This window comes from Scophthalmus maximus, chromosome 16, assembly GCF_022379125.1.
Source record: "Scophthalmus maximus strain ysfricsl-2021 chromosome 16, ASM2237912v1, whole genome shotgun sequence".
Lineage (NCBI taxonomy): Eukaryota > Metazoa > Chordata > Actinopteri > Pleuronectiformes > Scophthalmidae > Scophthalmus > Scophthalmus maximus.
In genome coordinates, this window is record NC_061530.1 from 5,322,864 (window position 1) to 5,342,683 (window position 19,820).

At 41.6% G+C, this 19,820-nt stretch overlaps 1 protein-coding gene across 3 annotated transcripts in view; it reads right to left on the reverse strand.

The window, feature by feature from the left end:
• LOC118287701 (caskin-2-like) overlaps positions 1–19,820 on the reverse strand; it is a 52,489-nt gene that overhangs the window by 29,477 nt on the left and 3,192 nt on the right. For all 3 annotated transcript variants that reach the window (XM_047327726.1, XM_047327725.1, XM_047327724.1), the window contains exons 2-3: positions 17,271–17,750; positions 1,177–1,228 (exon numbers count right to left, since the gene is read on the reverse strand). In XM_047327726.1, coding sequence (XP_047183682.1) covers positions 1,177–1,228; positions 17,271–17,364 — 146 coding nt within the window. In that variant the 5' untranslated portion in view covers positions 17,365–17,750. The remainder of the gene's footprint in view (positions 1–1,176; positions 1,229–17,270; positions 17,751–19,820) is intronic.

Genomic DNA, 19,820 nt, shown 5'->3' on the forward strand with positions numbered 1-19,820 from the left:
AAGATATTCCTTTATTCATCCTACAAAATGGGGAATTTGGGTGTTACAGCAGCAAAGTGGACGGTAGAGTATAAAAAAGCAATAAGATACAAAATATAAAATATAACTACTTTGTACAGAGCAGCTGTAACAATAATTGCACATGGAGCCTGCGCTCGATTGAAATGAAATGAAGATTGCAGTTTTAAGAGTAATGTCATGTGAAGTCTTCACTTCTATCAACACAAAAACCTCTTTCAATATGAATCCAGAAAAAAAAGACATTTCTGAAAAGTGGCTTCAAAGATCGAAGGCAACCTGTTGAGAATATCAGAGCAACTAACATTCAGTCAGTTTCTGAGTTATGTTTTTCCCTAACTTGTCATTAACCGTCCTTTCACTTTGCCAGACTTATGTCTCTTATCTGCTCAGGGAGCTTAAACTCCGGGACAGCCTAGGGCCATGATTTATGGTCCCACTGTCTATAAATATTAAAATATGAATTCACCTGCTACTTTTCTGATCAAACATAACTGGCAGGCAGTCTATGGGGGCTTCAGGCCAATGAACGGGCAGGCTAACTCTTTCTCTGCCGAGACAAGTATAAAACTAAAAGTCTGACTGAATGACAAATGGGGCAAAGATTAGATCTGAAGGAGAATATTCATAAAATTTAAATTAGAAGAGAATTATTATTAAATGAATTGAGATTAAACACTTCTTTGGCTTTTCTGAAGGCCTAGAAGGCCCTAAGAGTAAGTAGAACTATAATTTTAAAAAATGACTTATGGAGAAAATCTGACGTACTACACACATCTGGATATGTTATAGTCCATTTTGTTGACTTTACCACAGAGTATCTCTCCAATTCTTATATTTTTACATGTTAAAGTCTGGCTTCCACCTAAAAAAACTGGTTTCCCTGTAATGTTCTGCATTGACGGTAACCCTGACGCACTATGTGTTGGTACATGAGTGTGTGTGACTTGGTTGTGTGAGTCACGCTTTGAAGATTGAAGACGAACAGGAGACTGCCAGCCATGGGTGGGGCTTCTTTTTTTTCTTTTTTTTTAATCTGCATGTCAATCAAGATGCAATGACTCTTGCATTTCATTCTTTTGACTCAACTTCTCATCTCACGAGCTGGGACACACACACACACACAAACGAGCACATCCACACGTACACTCCTCTTACCCGTCCGAGTCCTGATAGTTGATGTTGAGCCTCTTGGTGGAGCCCAGCAACTCTGGAGAAAGACAAGACAAGAGAAGGGAGGGTTGGATGACGACCATTAGCATTCGGTGACATGTTTGTCTTTTCACGAGAGCTCTCCAGAAATCCCTCCATCCCTGCAGAACTGTTTTTTTCTCCCCCCAGTGTTATTTTTTTTTGTCTTCGTGCAGTTCTCCCCGTCATCACTCCCTCCGTCAAACAACCTGACAGCCGCGACAGGATGGAGAGCTTTCCTCACCTCCCGCCGCCTCCTTCTCTCGGAGCGTCTCTCACACCCTCACGGCAGCCCAGTGATTCATAAACAAATGATTCTTCCTCGCAGAAATGTGCTATTCCACCTCATTTACACTGCCATCTTATCAGGGGCTCTTTAGAACGGAGAGTGACGGCCTTAAAGCACAAGCATGCCATGACAAAACCTATGCATATATCTTCACTTTTCCATAGCCATGCACTTATTAATAGCACGAGCCAGACAGCAAGACTGAACAAGTTGCTTTTCACTCACCTTGGAACAGGCATACTGCTACTTGTCCCATGTCTTACTCATTCATTCTGTACTCCAAAAGCATCTATTGTCTTTCGCAAGTCCTGCTTCTACATGTGTTGCCACAGTAACCAAATTCTACAAACAAAAAAAGGGGTGGACAATACAATTCAATTCAATATTTAGGTTTTCAGAAATTTGTTCACAATGTCCTCAATTGAATACCAGCTGCCTAATCTGGTTTACAAACTTGTCCCTGCGGCAACATAATGGAAATATTTTCCTGTGGAATCAGCTACAAAGTTGTCCAAAGTCTGCAGCAATAACTTTTTCTAAGGTATCTAAGTCAAAACTCATTTACACACCACACTGACTTCCTTTTCTACGTGCATAATCCTCTTTTCTCTAAGTATCCAGCTCCGGTCAAATCAGGCCACCATCCCAGCGCCCTGTACTCAGCCCCTTAAAATCCACATTCTAAGGCTCAAATCAAACTAGACTTCCAGACATCAAATGTGGCACATCTATCTCCAGCTCGCGCGTTCGTCGCCAGACCCCTGAGGAGGACTGGAAGCTGAAACATCCTCGGGACGTCCCACGGCACTGTTCTACTGTAAAGGCCCTACTGTGCAGCGAGACCCACACAGGAGCCAAACTGCCAATACAGAGCCATTCATCACAGTCAATCTCCCTCACTGTTTTCTCCCACGTCGGTGTGGAAAATCACAGCAGCGGTCGTTCACGTGTGTGTGCGTGTTTGTCGGACAGACAAATAGGAGAGAGTTAGCTCCACGTCAGGAAGATTCAACAAGTTAAATTCAGGACGTTTTTTTGGGATTAAATGGTTCAAAAATGTGAACAAGGAGAAAACAGTTCAAAATAAGAGAAAATAGAGAGAAACTCCAAAGGTTTGTTTATGATCATCTCATGTTTCTTGATTCGTCTGACGTCTATGCAGCCCATATTGCTGCTATACCCCGAGCTCAGACACTAGCCTGTTAAGAGTAATGTTACAATTATTGTCCGCGGGAATGAAACTATGACGCTATTGACTCAATTTGTAATAAATCTGAATGGTCTCGAAAGAAAAGGGGGATTACGTCATCAAAAGAGAATGCTTAACAGCAGCAGCTGTAGCAAAAGAGGGGTTTTTCTTTGTAGAAAAAGCTGTGAAGAAACTCGCGCAATAAATATTCTGTATAAAATATGAATAAGAATAAAAGAATAGGAAGCAGTTTGGAAATTCATAGCATATAATTGGGTTCCCACTGGAGCCCCAATTAAATATTGAAGTCTGTTCTTTCTGATTTATTGATGTTTTGTTTTTTCCAGCTCACAAAGGTCAAAGGGGAAATTTATGAAATACGTTTTCAGATTTTCAGTGCATTTGAGGTTTTGTGCATAAAAAAAACACATGAAACCCTTAATAAAAGCTCAAAGAATTTTATTTACCGACTGCAAGTAGATACAATTTTATTTTATTCAAGGAACTTGATGCAAGATGTCTACCATTTCTCCTGGATCTCATTAAGGAACGCATTCTCACTTCCATGGTTGGGATATCGATTCAGAAATTCAAGGAAATTCTATACCACGTGGCAAAATGAATGTGCACAACCTGCGTACAGCCACGCTTTACACTTGACGTTATCCTCTGCGGTAGAGCTGCTGCTGCTTAAGATTGGAATACATGAAAACAAGTGCCTGAAGGCACAAAAAAGGCACATAGATAATGAGACAGATAGAGGGGCTGGGGCGTTGGGCCGCTTGCCAAAACGGGGTTTAAACAGTCCCCAGTGGTATGGAAAGAACAGGGCCCTTTCAGGAGTTCTAGTTACAACATGAGCCGACATTCCTCGCATAGCGCACCCACCATGCTATCCCACTTGCTCGCCGTCTCTCCGAACGATGCATCTGCTAAACTGTCAACCGCCTTCTCTCCATTCTGCTTTCTGTTACCTCCCTCCTGCCCTTTGCACAAAAGTAGTAGGGGGCTCATTCTGACATCAGGGTCAATTAAATTGCCAGCATGCTCACTCTGTGTGTGTGTGTGTGTGTGTGCGCCCCCTCCCCTCACCCCCTAGGAGCTGGTGCAAACAGATATGTGGTAAATCTCAGGCAGTGGGTTTTCTCGCAGAGACAGGGAGATTACAGCCTTTGCTCCCGGCTGAAAACTGACGTACCCGCAAAAACTAAAATTATCGAGTGCCGAGAGATGTCAGTGTAGAAGACCTCCATTGTTTTCTATGGTTACAACAGACAAAGCAGTAGAGACCACGTGATGCAGTGTTTTGATAGCCTCATCAGATGCATAAGTGACGCTCTTAACTAGGGGTCGACCGATATGGCTTTTTTTCCGGGCTGATACCGATACAGATTATTATTAATTTAAGAGACCGTGTGAAAACGGGTCGAAAGGCCTCACAATTTAGAATAACACAAACTCTTTAACACAAACCTTTGTTGAAATGCCTTAAAGCTTTTGTTTAATTCATAGAACCTTTCAACACGAGGGAGCTATCAGCAGCATTATTATCAAATTGAACAAACAAATAAACATGGACGGGACATTGCTTAAAGCGCAACAAACTGAGAACCCGACAGGGGACACTTTATGGTGGCGTAATTCCATTTCCGGTGCTGAAAATTCAGTGCGAATGCGACGTATTCTTGACCGTTTTGTGCAACAACCATATTCAACACGACGTAGCAAACATGGAGACTTAAACGGAGGTCAGGTCCACCTCATGTAACTATAATTAACTTATTCAAAGTTGACGAAAAAACATTGTTGCAGGTGATTATACATATATGAACACATAGTTATGGACAATATATTCAATTTCTGTGAATAAGTTCTTTTAAATATTACACTGTAGCTTTAAGTTCAGACAGTAGTGACAGTGGCAGCATCAAAGCCTAAGTAGTACATTTTAAAATGAAATTATCTTATCGGCAAATTGGCTTAATAAATGACCGATATCGATAATTATAAAAATGTTGAATATCGGCTAGACCCATACCGCTGTTGTTGGATGCTCTCTCTACACCTTTCGCACAACAGCAGAAGCATCCTCGACAGAAGAAAAATGGGATCTTGGCTCTCTGATGTGGAGAGCGCAGCACTCAAAAAGGGGAAAGGAATAAAGGGAGGAGGAGGAAAAGTTAGGGAGAGAGAGAACCATCTAGTCCTCTGTTGAGGTGAGATGAGAGGGATGTTCTTTTTAAGTGTCAGGTGCACAAAAAAAGAAAACGCGCAAAAGACTTCCTAAACCTCATCACAGGAAGAAAGGGGAGCGAGGGGAAAACCTAGGAAATGTAAATGAAAAAAAGACGCCCCCCCTATTTTGTTTTGCCTCCAACAAGACTCAAGCTGGAAAGACGAAGCATCTGTTGTTTTGGTTTGCACGGCTACAAAACTCATTTCACAATGTCTTTGATCATGTTCCACACATGCAAAAAAAAAAAAACCTGGAGGAAAAATGCATAAAAGTAAGGGAGGATAGAAATCAAACCAAAACAGAGAGCTCAAAGACGACAAAACAAATAACTGTGGTTTTTCGTCAAAGCATTCAACAATTTTAACAACTCGCTGTCACTGTTTTATCATTTATGCTATTGTTTTTGTTATAATGAAAATGGATGCAACTCTTGAGATGTAATACTGGCGAGTCCAGCTGTCTGGGTTAACAAAGGTGGAACCGCAGCTGTACTTTGGGGTGTAAGCTGATGATGTGAGTGTATGTGCATGAACGTCTCGACGTCTCGTTTGGTGCATCTTAAATGTTGCTCTGGTGTTGTGCTCATGCTGAATCAAGTCGTGCTGAGAGCAGCTTTCGGACATTTGCCCTTTTCTTGTACCATATGAATATATCTGAGACGCTTTGTCCCACAGCGTGTTGTCTTGTCAAATTCTGCTGTCAAATTGGAAAAATACAAGCCGTTCCAAAAAAAGAAAAGAAGATAAAGATAAAGAAAAAGAGATCATGCAAGTTTCAGGATTGACCCCCTGCGCTTCAATGTTTCAGGAAAAAGAAAGAAAAGTCTTCTGCGCCGCTGTTTTGACAAAAAGAATGAAATTTAAAAAAAACCCCATCAGAGATAACAGTAGTCACTTGCTCACTTTGGTCTTTGAACTTTGTTCAATTTTTCACTGTATCTGGAAAATATCCCTTGTAGTTACACCATTGGGGAATCCGAACCCACTTCCGGCCACACTGGCTGCTCATTAACAGAAGGCAGAAAAGGACACTCGATTCAGTTGCGGCCTGGTACAAACCCCCCCCGTACCACAAAGAGCAGACGGTGAGCCGGCGTACGGACAGCAGAGCCACGCTGGCCTGGAACGAGACCAAAATACAGGGGAGTGAGAAAAGGGGGTAATTTAAGGTCATCGTCTGTCTGCGGCGATAAATGGTTTGCGGTCAGGTTAGGACCTCATCAAGGGAAACACTTATCTAAGGAACACATCCATCTAACTACAGATTACTGAGAGGGTAAACACAGTGCCTCAAACCAAACCACCAAGGCAGAGTGGGGACTCTAGCTTCACTCCAGCTGTCCCACAGAATTCCCGTATACAGCTCCACAAACATGCTCTGCTTTCAGCACTCTCTTGTCTGTTTTTCATAACCTGGACTACAGTAGCACTTTGCGTAACATTAAATTTAAATGATATAAAACGAAGGACAGCAGAAAAACAAAACTCTCTGTGGAGAGAGGTACAGAGGAAGAGATTTTTCCAGCTTGAAACTGCTGCTCTGCCACGGCTTTACATTTAAGTTGACGTCAAATCTGAAAGTGTCATGTGACTGTAGTTGGTCAAGCAATCTGCACTGATCTATAAATAAATACGTGAGTATATGTTATCCACTGCTGCGTTAATGCTTTATGGAAATCATTCTCTTCCTGAGGCATCCGGCTAAGGCAGCCGACTGCCACCCTGATGAATAATGTGAAAATACTACCAAACTACGACACACAAATATACACACACACACACACACACACACACGCACACACACATCATTACAGATCAGACTGGACAGTAACTGGAAAGTGTTAGACATTAGATTATCGTGGGGTCATATATTTAATGGCCTCCTTTCCAACTTTTAAAATAAAATAAAAAGTCGTCATGATTGACATGATTATGAAGTTTCATGAATTAAAGGAATAATGATTTCCAAGTAGTTTTTGAGTTCTACTGCGGAAACTTAATGATTACATGTGGATGAACATAATGGTTACTTCATCCGTCCGCATTATACAGTATTGCAGAGGGAGTAAAAAGTGGCTTTTAATGTTTTATTCTTGAAAAGCGTTCACTGCATGCGTCATTGCATAAAAAGTTTTTAACAAACAACAACTTTCTTACAGAGTTTCAAAACTTTTTCTCTTTTTTTTTGCTTTTTTTTGTGAGGCAAATGTTCCATAAAATACGAAAAGGCTGAAGTTGATTTGGGACGCCGTCTGTCAGAAATACTCAGGTGCCTACAGAGACACAAAAAGAAAAGCCTGGAGTCAAAAATCAGCATCAATCCTAAAATATGAGTGAGTGGCAGCCAAACGAGGCTCCCTGACCGAGTGCTACCTGCAACAGAACACCTTTTTTTTTACTCTGGTTATAAGAGATTGTGAGTGTGTGTTGTACAGAGACTGCGAATGGAAACAAAAGTGGTTTGCTTGCATGTATGCATATGTGTGTTTACGACAATGTGTTAAAGTAAATAGTCATTAAAACGTAGTGTGGGCTTGTGTGCAGCCGAGGCAGCTGCAGTGTACTAGCCTTTTTCTTCAAAACTACAGAGGAAAGCAAGAGTGGACAGCACGAACAGTGCACACAAAACACCCAAGGGCATTACCCATACACCAAATTTGTCAAAGTGACACACTTTAGCTTCATCAATTCTTCACCAATTGCCTCATCACTGCATCGTTATGCTTTGAGAATGAAACGCTGGAACTGGGGCTTGAGAAAAAAAAATGTAACATCAAAACAGCTCCGGGATGTATCATCCAGTAAATTTGCTCCATTGTTAAAAATGCAGAGAATAATCTCCCGCGGTGCCGTTGGCAACTAGGTCAGACACATTCAATATTCGCTGACAAGGAGCCAGTGTGGAAATGAAACAGATGATCTGTAGTGATGTGTTGCGTTCTGTTTATTGGCGTCTGTGTGTTTATATGTGTGTGTACACGTGATACCGCATTGCTACATCTGCATACTTCCTATTAAACAACAGGAGATCAGGAGTGTAAACACACCTGCAGGTTTCAAATTACATAACATGTCTCAACCCTGCACCTTAGGGATAAAACACTTTACATACCATTCAAATCATCTGTTTACTCTGACTTGCCCAACTCACTGCACAGCCCCCCCTTTATTTCCATGCACTCTGTCTACTACACGCGAGGCTTTGGGTAAGACCTGTTTACCACCTCAGAATACTCGCCTTGGAGCTAAAAGGCTGTGTTGTTTGTTATTATCATTTGACATACACCTATGGGTTGGCCAATATGATGGTATGTCGTAGCCTGGCATGGCCAGACTAATACTCAAATTGATACGCATTAGTCTGGGACCTTTCATTTTCGATTTCCAAGAGGCTTTACTAACGGACGCAGGCGAATCATGTGACGTCTGTTGAGCGACTCGAAAAATGTCAACAGACCAGAGCAGAGAGGAGATGTCTGCGATGATGATTCCACAATGTCTGTGAGCGCGAGTTGTTGTTTTTTGTGGGAGAAATTTGAAAATATCAGGTGCTTTTAGTCAAATGCTCGTTCTTCAGCGGCAGCCTTGGATGTTTACAAAAGTCGTTTCCGTCCGCGTTGTGGTACAAACCCCGCCCATTATGAGGTAATCGGTTGTGATTGGACCGGCAAGTTTTCTTGCCAGGTGGAAATCACTTTCCAAAGGAGGGGATGCAGACCTTTAGATGAGCTCCCAGAATTCGGTCCCATGCTAGCATAAACTGTATCGTAAGACAAAATACAATTGCCCACAATCATTATCACAATGTTAGATATATTACAATTTTTGAATTCTGATGGGAGGATTTCACTGTATAAACACTGCACGAACTTTGGTAAAACAAGTGGGAAGCTGGTGAAGGATTTGATTTTTTCAATGCATGATATCATCTTGGTGTAAGAGCAGATTTCCCAGGTGTACCAGTGGAAGGACAACATGCCATTGAAGGCAAAACATGAGAGAAACCAGGAAGTAAACAAAATAATGCTCAAACGAGCATGTAGTAATTTTGACATACCATATACAGTTCTTTTAAACCGCCCAAGGTTTCACCAACCTGGTGTATGGTGACATGGAATGTAGTACATTGGAACCAATTTAAAATTATGGGGAAAATAAAATAAAAAGCTAGAATATATATTTCCTCAACACTGCCTAGATGGATGGGGGTTTTTTATCTAGAAAGTACATGTTGGGTGATTGTGGTACATATATGTATTTTTGGTTCAAATGGTGTTAGAAGTAAAAGTTATTTTGTTCCTAATAAATTCTTAGACAATTTCCAACGAAATAAGCCTTAATAGGATACCAACAAGTGTTTATCCTCCAAAAGGAACAATGAGTGTGTGACACACACACAGTATGTCCTCATTCAAACATGCTAACAGGGAGATTTTTAATGGGACACTGGTGTGTGTTGAGCAGTGAGGTGACCGAGGAATGAAAGAAACCAATACGTCTTCCTGAACCACAGCTCTTACTGAAGAGGACTTGGGTGTAATAAGAGGAAATATGACTCAGGTTCATGTAGAGTTCACCTGGCTAGAAAACGTTTGTGTATTTCTTGACTGGCTTATGCTGGCTCATCGGCGTCTGCCTTTTGCTGCTTCACAGTTTCTTCCTGTACAGTGTCGGCTGTGTGCAGCACTTAACCGCATCACTTTCTTTTTTTAATGCCATTCTTCAAAAAGAGCCGAGCCTTTTCCATTTCGCTAATGACAGTGGATTCCTTGCCGTGTGATTTGTTTTGTTTTGCACAGTGTTAAAGAATGACGTCGCGTGCGACTCTGTCATTTGTTGTGTCATTACCGGCCAACAAAAAAAACCTGCAATGTGTTGACTAACAGACTTCTAGTGCTGCTTGAAATCCTGGGCCTTGACTGACTGTCGATACCTTCCCATTTTAAAATAGTGGACAAAAGCTGAGCCTTGAGGCCAAATCTGATTATACCACTGAAGTTAAAAAACAAAACAAGCGATTGATTCCACATGGGTTACTTTTCTCATTGACCCCTTGCCGACACTTAGTCAACTGTCATGTGATTATTGGACTTAGACAAACACCAGCATGAGGTCACACACTCCTGCATGGATGGAAAAGTCATTACAATTCTCATTTAGTCAAAGAGGCGTGGATCAATACGCTCTTGACTACATACTGTTATATGTTAAGGGTTCATTTAGCACAAAGGACACAAGCTTCTACCTGCTCATGGACTGATCAAGTCTAATCAAATACCAAGACCCTCAATGAAGTAATAGCTTGACTTACCACATCCAACCTTCTCAACACAACGTAAGACAAAACAAAATCATACATAGAGCGCAGAAATGAACCTTATTACTTTTTTGTACCAACCAAAACCGTGGAAAGTAAACTGTCAAGTACCGTAAGTTGGTATTGAATGTTTGGTGAGATTTATGGTCTTGTTAACTTACACTTTGATCAGATCTCACACACACATCACGCTCTAATGAATATCTGTGTGGTGAATGCCTGCGTTACCGCAATAATAGTTCTGAGATCACAGCTGCTGTGAGTACAATGTTTTTAAAACCAATATAAGTGATGGTTGTGGACAAGTTTAACTGCACCTTAGTTTTCCTTCAAAGGGTTACTCCAGTGATTTAGTATTGCAATTCCATAAAGTAGGAGAAGAGGTAGAAAGAGAAAAGCCAGAACAGAATCAAAGGCAGAGATTTCCTGATTCTTAGCCTCTAGTGTGGTTACAGAACCACTCGATCCTCCAATTTCTATCATGAAGCCCAATAGTCTCTTTTATTACATCCTCACTGACTCCATTTGCCACATCGTCTCCAAGCTCAAGCTGAGATGGACCTGATGACTCATGACAAACTGAGCTTCATGAGTAACATCGGCGGGGCGCCCCTTCAGACGTGACCTGCTGAATTCCATCTGCAAGTGTAGAGGCACACTGAATCAAACTCCTGCCAGAAACACAAACCCACTTCATCAGTGCCCCTAATGAATATCTATGCAGGGAATTACTGTAATAATAACACGTTTGGTAAAGTATAGGACTAATTCCAACCAATCCATAAACAAATTGCAAAAAGGTTGCGCTGAAAATCTGAAAAGACCAGTGATTCTCTGATTCACTGTGTTCCCTCCATGTCACAGGTGTGCCTCACATAGACACACTGATGTGTAAGCACAAGTCTCATCCAAGACTTCTCATTGCAAGGAATAGTGTGTCATTACAAAGCACAGTCTCTTATCAAACAACTACAAATCCAGTGGATGTGCGCAGTGACCACAGACAATTTCTACTGGCATTCAATTCATGGGAAGAGATGGGAAGAATGGGTGGAATGAAATGAAGGTATGAATAAAAGAAAAAAAACTGAAAGACTGAGATAATGTAGAAGATCAAAGCCACAACAGCAAACCTCTCCTGCTGATTCTCATTACTGCTAACAGATACCGACGCAGCCCAATTCCAAATCGGGGAGACCGCTCTACACACACGCACACATACAGTACAAGTACACAAGTAATAGCTCCTCGTCAGACAATTACATTATCCTTGTCTGTACAGGCATAAAAAAAACAGTTCCACGAACTCAGTCGCCGTCAGATATGTTTCTTTTTGTCGTTGTTGTTTCCAACTAAGCACCGAGCCAAATCCAAACACATGAATACTGTTTTGGGGGCATGTAGAGGCAGGGCACAATCCGGTGACACCGTGCCTCACAGTCTGAATGCTACATTACAATAACAGAAGGAAAGAATGGTGCTAAATGAAGTTGAGTGCCAGACTTCACTATGTGCAGCCTGGAGAATGTAATAAAAGGCTAGTTATACTAGATCAAATGACACTGTCTATTGACATGCACACGCATGCACGCACGCACGCACGTGCACACGCACACGCACACACGCACACACACACACACACTGCTTAATTACTTTGGTAATTTCCTCGAAAATCCTAGACAGGCCACCCCATCTGTCAGGAGGAAAGGGGTCAGGATTAATGTGTGTGTGTGTGTGTGTGTGTGTGTGTGTGTGTGTGTGATCTGAATCTGTGCAAGAGTAAATGGATCTGAAAGCCGTTCACACATTGCTTGGCTTGACTGTCTGGCTGTTAAAGTAGAAGACTTATTAGCCCGGTTATGGTTAACTGTTTCACACTGCTGCTACCGAATCAAAACAATACAAAAGCCACAAGACAAAAGTTTGAGTTGAAGGAGAATCATCTATGGATGTGTTTGGACATGTGCAGTATATATGCACATAGGCATTACTGTACTTGCACACACATGCACAAGTGCACCTCTTCTTAGATACTCTTAAGCCTGACAGACTTCTAATCTGACACTAGGCCAGATGGGTTATCCCTAATTCAAGGTACAGGAATGAAGGCAGGAGGAAGCCAAGATAAAGGATGGGAGGGGGGGAGCTGAGGAAAAGGAGGATCTGCAAAAGGAAGAACCCAAACTTAACGTCTGAAATAAATTAGTTCAACATTTTGGAACATACACATACGCTTTTTTCCCCCGTGGATGAAGAGAGGATCAATATTAGTCTCTTATCTGTGTGCTGAGCGCAAAGCTGAAACCAGTGACTCAAGCGATGCTATTCTACTTCACAGAATTTTCTTTCCTCTACTAGACTCTCTATACTCTATATGCTCATGTTCAACAATTCATTCAGGAGCGATGTAGTATTTCCAGCTGCTGTATTGAAGAGTTAGTAGGGAAAAATTACAACCCCGGCAACAAACCAGTAACTTTAGACAACGTAGAATATTTTTTAATCTACATTTAATTTATCCATTTTTCACAAACTATATAATATACTCGGCACTAATAAAAAGTAATTTCTGTTTAATAATTTTGACTAAAGCACGTGGGTTATGTTATTGTCCAGGGATTGATTATAGATTATTGCTCATGTTATTGTTTTGGCGTCTCACATTTTTTGTCTAGACAGGTTGTAGTTATTTGTTGGAATCGGGGACTGGTCATGATCCAAGAGTTAAAATTTTGGGTGTGGCTCCTGGCCTATTCTAAGCAAAGACAAGCAATGACATCCACAAAAAGCGAAGACGACAATACAGCATTCCCTGACTTTCTATTTGACAAAGAGAACGTGCTATTACAGGCGGGCCTCAGCTGTTGTTAAGTTGAGCTTTGGATGTCATTTGTTTTTGTATTTCAATTAATTTCTCCTATTTTTGTGAAATTATTGGAGTACAAATTCTTGAGCTATGGCCAAAATCCTGTTTTACAAGTATATGTCTGTTCTAAATTCATAGAAATTCCCTTGTGGCGTTCCTGAGGTGTTGCATTCACAAGCATGGGACCAAAACACAATGCCTCAAGCCACGTCTGTAACCGGCACAGAGGCATTATGATGTTGCGATGAATCTTAATCACTGACAATAAATACTTCACCACAACGACTAGTTAATCAGAAGGAAATAAATGGCAATGCTTATGTCAACTGTTTAACTGCTGAAAGTTTTAAACTGTTGGTGTGATCAGACAAGAAATTTAAATGTTGGTTCAGTGGTCCACAACTTTGTTACAGAAATATCTCACATTCCCATCAACCACCCCCTTAGAGATTCATAAAAATGATGTTCTACACCACTCTAGGCAATGGTGCACTGCTTATAACTGGTAAAAAAAAGGTGGTTATAGCTGAAAAAATTACTGAAACCTGTAGTAGAATGATATCTCACAAGGTCTATATTTCTAGGCCTCCCAAACTTGTTTCATTTTGGATGATCTTCGTTGATCACTTTGGGTGGTCAATACCTAAAATAACCAACATGACTGATGTCTCACACGTATTCACTTGGGCCTGATTATGATATGATTTGGATATGTTAACTTTAATCAGCCATCCTGACTTTGCATGGCTGTACATTTGGTAAAAAAAAAAAGTGGTCAATATTTGTGAGTGTATGAGTCATCGATATACTATATAAGGCTTAAATGGCTGACACAATAGATGTTCAAATATGATCTTTTGCCTTTGTGCCGTGGCTCTTTTGTCCATCTGTCCATTGAGAATCACCCAAAGGCCTGGTGTTTACCATGACAGAGGAGAGGGCTGGGCGGTGGGTCGAGATGAGAGGAAGCATGTGTCGCAACAAAAGACGTTGTAATCACGAAGGGCCTTTGAAGAACCCCCAGTCTCTAATGGTCCCCGTTCAGGGAGGGGCTAACAACACCCACTTCAGTCAACTCCTGGTCATGGGCGTGTGAGAGGGGAACACTTTGGGCACGACAACTTTTACGAGTCAAGCTGTCACTCTGAATGCAACAGAATGTGAATAGCCGACGAAGGGCCGCGAACCTTCTGTGTAACCGCTGCAGCTCCGGCACATACACACCTGACTGCCCACCTGACTCGACAGCTTGCAACGGCTGGCAAAAAGAGGGAGACTCTTGTAAGTCGACTTAAATTGACTGAGCGCCCGACCTGATGTCAGCAGATGGCTGATTGGAGAAGAAACCTCCCATCTCAGCTTCGTGTCCATCAGTCAGCCACAGTGCCACCGCTAATCCCCTCAGGACACTGCCAGTCTCCTCTGCTAACTTGCAGCCATGCAGCTTTACAATCAGGGGTACTACTGTGTTGACAATTGATGGCGTTTAAAGGCCGATGCTGGATTTATCATGGTATTCTTCTTTAGCGACTCTCTTCACTAAAAGCAAGAAAGTTAGTCGAGGAATATGTGTCATGATGAATAGCCCTAGGAACTGCAGCTGTCTAAATGATTGTGTCAGTTGTAGAATTGTTTTTGATTAAGAACAGGAACAGTGACGGATAGTGACGTCGCGATTAGGGGTCGACCGATAAGGCTTTTTCTGGGCCAATACTGAATATCGATAACCGATATTTTAAAACGTAGTAAAAAGGTTTCAAAAGGCGTCAAACTTTTGAATAATACAAACTCTTAACACAAAACTTAATTGAAATCCCTTAAGTGGGCGCTCTAGCTTGGCGCCAACCCTCGTCTGAATGTTTTCGTAAATGTTCCTGCTGTTGTGAACACGTCTGACCTGGACAGACTTCAGTGACTACTACCTCTCCAGCACATACTAGGATGAAGCTTTTAATCAGCCCTCTGAAATACTGAATGAATAAACAAAAGGAAGGAACAAGAAGCAGCCCCCGGCAACATACCAAACTAGGCAGATACTGAATGTTGGACAATTTCCTCATCTTTGAATAAATACTAAACAAACAGTTCATCCATATGCCACAATGTTGTGTTGCACTATATGTGAGGTTCTCTTAGGTCATCCTGCAGGCGGTGCTTGAGTTTTGCATTATGTAACTCATACCTCTTACTTGAAGGACTTTCTCCTTCAACCCTAACCCCAACCCTCAGCCCCATGCAGCTGACCAGCTGACCAGCTGACCAGATGCCGCCTTTCACCAGCACTCGGTGTTTTTGTCTGTCCTCCACATGCTCACTCCCTCCCTGACCCCCAAGGCCCCCGACACCACTCCCTCCAACTTCAGAGTGCGGCCCCTGTGCAGGTGCCTCCCTCCCCGGCCCAAGGCTTTGGCCCGGGGCCTTGGGAATGTCCGGCGTGTCGGCCTGACACCACCACGCCGGCTTTAAAAGCACCTGACCTCGCCAGAGGATTTGCACTTGCGAGTGCATTTTTGTTTTGTTATCAGAATGTCACTTAAACTCGCAGCAAGGTCACACAAGTCTTTGAGTGTAATCATGAGCAATAAAATATCTTCAATGTATTAACGCCTAATAATGACCAGTAGAGGCTGAAATGTTCATTTTTTCTTACATTACAAACATACTGGAACTAATAGAATAATGAATATATAATGATACCATTGGAGTTTAGATTATAAGCCACAGTTTTACTGCAATTCTGTCTGCCAGCAAGTACGTCGTTTTTGCGGAGAAATTAAGCTTGATTTACGGCACAAAGGACCTGTGTGTGTGTGTGTGCGTCTGCCACCGTGCTTAAGCTTCAGCTGAAACTTTCGCTTTAATCATCTTTCAGATTAAATACTTGAACTGGTCCAAATTTATTTTAGGATCTCCACTTCCACTGACACTTCAATGTATCAGTTCTACTTACTTGTACTTGAACTTCAGCTGAATCTGCAGCGCATCTCCATTTAGCACTTTCATTTAAACTAGCACTTCAATGGACACTTCAACTTCATTCAGGGCTTTTCACTTAAAATGAATTGTAAACTCAGCATTTAGCTTCTTCTAGTGTGTATTTAGTTTCACTATTTCAATCAATTTAAATATTCCAATGCAACATTTTAACCTTTCTACTTTCTACTTTCTACTGTATTTATTTTAATATATTTTATTAAGTCACGTTTCATCCCTCATCCACATTTCTCACTTGTTGAGCTGCACAGTAAAACCACAATGCTGAATAAGGCTACTGTGACGCTCCTGCAAAACAGATGAAGTGCCTTGCTCAAGGGCACGTTGATGGTAGATTATAAAACAATAGAGAACCTTACTCGTTCATTTTTCCTAGCCGGTTTGGCAGCCATGTTATTGCTCCCAAAACAAAGCGCGCACACACACACACACACACACACACACACACACACACACACACACACAGCAGTACAAAAACAGACAATATAACTTTTGATATTCGCTGCCAAGCGGTGCTCGCTGTCTGCGCAGTGTGTAACAGGCTTCTTTTTTTTTGTCTGACAGCCACAGCTTTGTTCTAAGAGCTTGTCATTTAGCAGCCAGCCGTGGTGATGAAAGCCCAGAACAGATAACGCCACAAAGAGGGCCTGCAACTTCACAGCCTGCCTTAACTTTCCCCAGGCTTGGATAAGGGAGTACCCTGTCATTTTCACAACAATGCTACTGTAAAGGGAGCTCGCCCGTCGCCTGACTTGGAATCTGCACAGATAAGGAACTCTGAAAGAAAAAGAAGAAGGAGAAGAAAGCGCCCTAGAACCCACACAGTGAGACGCGCGAGCTGCAGGGGTCTGCATTTAGGAGATTAGTCTGTGTTGTGCCGCGGTTTGAATCCACTTAGTTTCAAATTGTCCCTGACCTCACTGCTGCAGGGGGCTGTGTTTTGTGGTCGACAGCTGAACCTGATCCTGTGCTTATCGCAGAGAAACTGCACTTGGTTTGGAAAGCAACAACCAAATAGCCACTGGTAAATGGCTGTGACTCTGCTATCTATGTTCTATTTCACAGTGGAAACAATTGCACTCACGGCCCAGAGCACCGGACCAAAAAACAAGACTGCATAGAAATGATACAAAACCGACTATCCCGCTGCCTCTGTTGGCTGCATACTCACTGGTTTTGTTGCACTTGACTTTGGAGAGGAGCTTATGAGCCAGCAGGAGATCCCCACTCTTCACTGCCACCAGCAGATCCTGTTCTTTTCCCATGATTACAGATTCAACCGCAAACGCACAGACTGCTCACAAGTCGACGACAGCACAGGTCACACTTTGTTTGTTCCTTTTTTCAACGCTCCTTCAGGCGGACGCTTTCGTCAAATATTTGTCGGAAAGTTAACAGACAGATGCCGAATCCCAGCCATGAGACGACGACTGCGAATACTGGGCTCAGCAGCGGCTAGAGGGAGGGAGCGTCAGGTAAACTGGCCCAGGAGGTTTCTGCCTCACGTTGCTGGAGTGCGGGTCCATCACCTCTGATGACTGTGGTCTGGTCTTGGAGTTAAAGCAGAACTGTTTGGAGATTTAGCTGCCTGCAGGGCTGAGTGTGTGTTCACAGTCTGCCTATGTCAACCTGGAGGCGGCAGCTGCATGACCTGCCGTTGCACCACAAAGGAGACAGAGAGGAATCACTTTAAGTTTACAATCACTGAAAAAGACATTAAATGACCTAACTATGAATCGCAATACCTTTTTACTACTGACCAAAATGTTTTCTGAAGCGGAGAATCTAAAACTGTCAAGCACCAAAACCTGACGGTTAATGTTTCTTCACTTGATCATTAATCAAATAGTTTTGATTTTAAATCATAGACAATTTTTAACAGAGTTCCATCGATATAGATGTCGTTATCAAACCATAATGACAAAGAACTGTAATACAGGCTTGTTTTTTCACAGTTTAACCATAAACGTTATTATAAATATTTATAAAAAAGACATGCAAATATATGGAACTTGAATTAAGTAGGGTTTTTTTACGTAAAATGCGCATCTTTTCTTCGTTGTTTATTATAAACATCAACGGCAATACTGATACGTCTGTGAAAGGCCTATATTATAGGCAAACTGATAAATCAGTGGGGCTCCATTTTTTAATCAGGCAAAGCATGGCTGCTTGTTTTCTTGCACAATATCTGAGAAAGCACATACAGAGACCTGAAGGAATAATGAAGAAACTCTTCAATCACAACAAGGCCTTGTTATTGGAACCATTCTCTGTAAAAGGAAAGCCAGAGTTCTTACCGGACTCTCCACAACAATTCAAACTATCCAACCAGCACACAACTTCTGCACTATTTTACAAAAATTGCAGCACAAACTTGTAAAAGTGCCGTGTCTCATTAGTGTCATTAGAGTTTTGAGAAAGTTTTTTTACAATGTTAAATTACAAGTCACTACTACGGAAGAGTATAACGGCCAGGCATAAGGGGAGAAGATTTTTTTTTTGTATTATTAATGAGGGGGAAGATTCTTTTTATTTATTTAAAATTTCGAGAATTAAGTCGAAAGGTCGAGATTAAATTCGAAATTGCCCTGAACGTCCGTGTTGTGATACCAGTTCAGCTAGCTTTCAAACATCCACGTACATTAGCAAAGCTACGCTAGCTTCGGTAACTGCACGCCTCTCAAAATTCACTAACGGTTGTTTGCAATTGAACGTTATCGTGTCAGGACAGACGTTGACGTTCATGTGCAAACACCCGTTGTCCTGCATCATTTCTTCCAGATTCAGCTGTCAATAATAATATCGCAGGTTATCAGCTAGCGTTAGCTAGCAAACTGGCTAGCAAAACATCAACATACGGTTGTTTGGTGCTGCAGAAAAGTGCTTCCGGGTCACAATTTTCGACTTTATTCTCAAAGTAGTATTTCAACTTCTTGAAATGTTCAAAAAAAAATATTCCCCCTCATTTTTTTCCCTTATGACTGGCCCTAATATTCTTCTGTACACTACAGATCTCAGTACTATGCAATCTTTTGTTTCTTTCTTTGAGGGATCATCATCAAAGTTATTTGATGTGTCTATTAGATGTTTTAACCCATACAAATCCATATCACATCAGCCACACAACCAGTATCAGTTGGGAAACATTATTGATTTTGTTTTGTCAATTGTTTTGTTTCTAGTTAATTAATTAATAATCTGTCATATTTCTGGAGGCTGAAACAACCAGCAGGCCTCATTGAAAGAACTTTTTTCCTTCCACACATTTTTTGTTTGCAGGTTTAGTCAATAAAGAGATGTATATCATAGTTTCCCAGACCCTGATGTTCCATGCAAACATTTTTTTTTTTAACCAAAGATACAAAAGAAGATTTCTTCAAAATTTTCAGTTTACAATGACCAAAGTGAGAAGTAACAAATCCTCCCATTTCAAAAGCTGAAACCAGAGTATTTGTATTGTTTTAGTGGTTTGTATTTATTACAAAATAATTAATGATGAAAAGATTTAATTTCTCATCGAACACGGCAGCACTTCTTCTCCTCAATGCCAAATTCCACAGCAGACATGCCAAGGTGAAGTGTTATGCCCCAACAGCGATCAACAAAACAGTTTTTGATGGATGAACGCTGTCAGGATTAGGTATGCTACTTAAAACTCAACCCAACTTTTGTTTGTTTTCTCTGATCCAGGAAGCCCTCGCTCCCTCGGGAGTGTGCA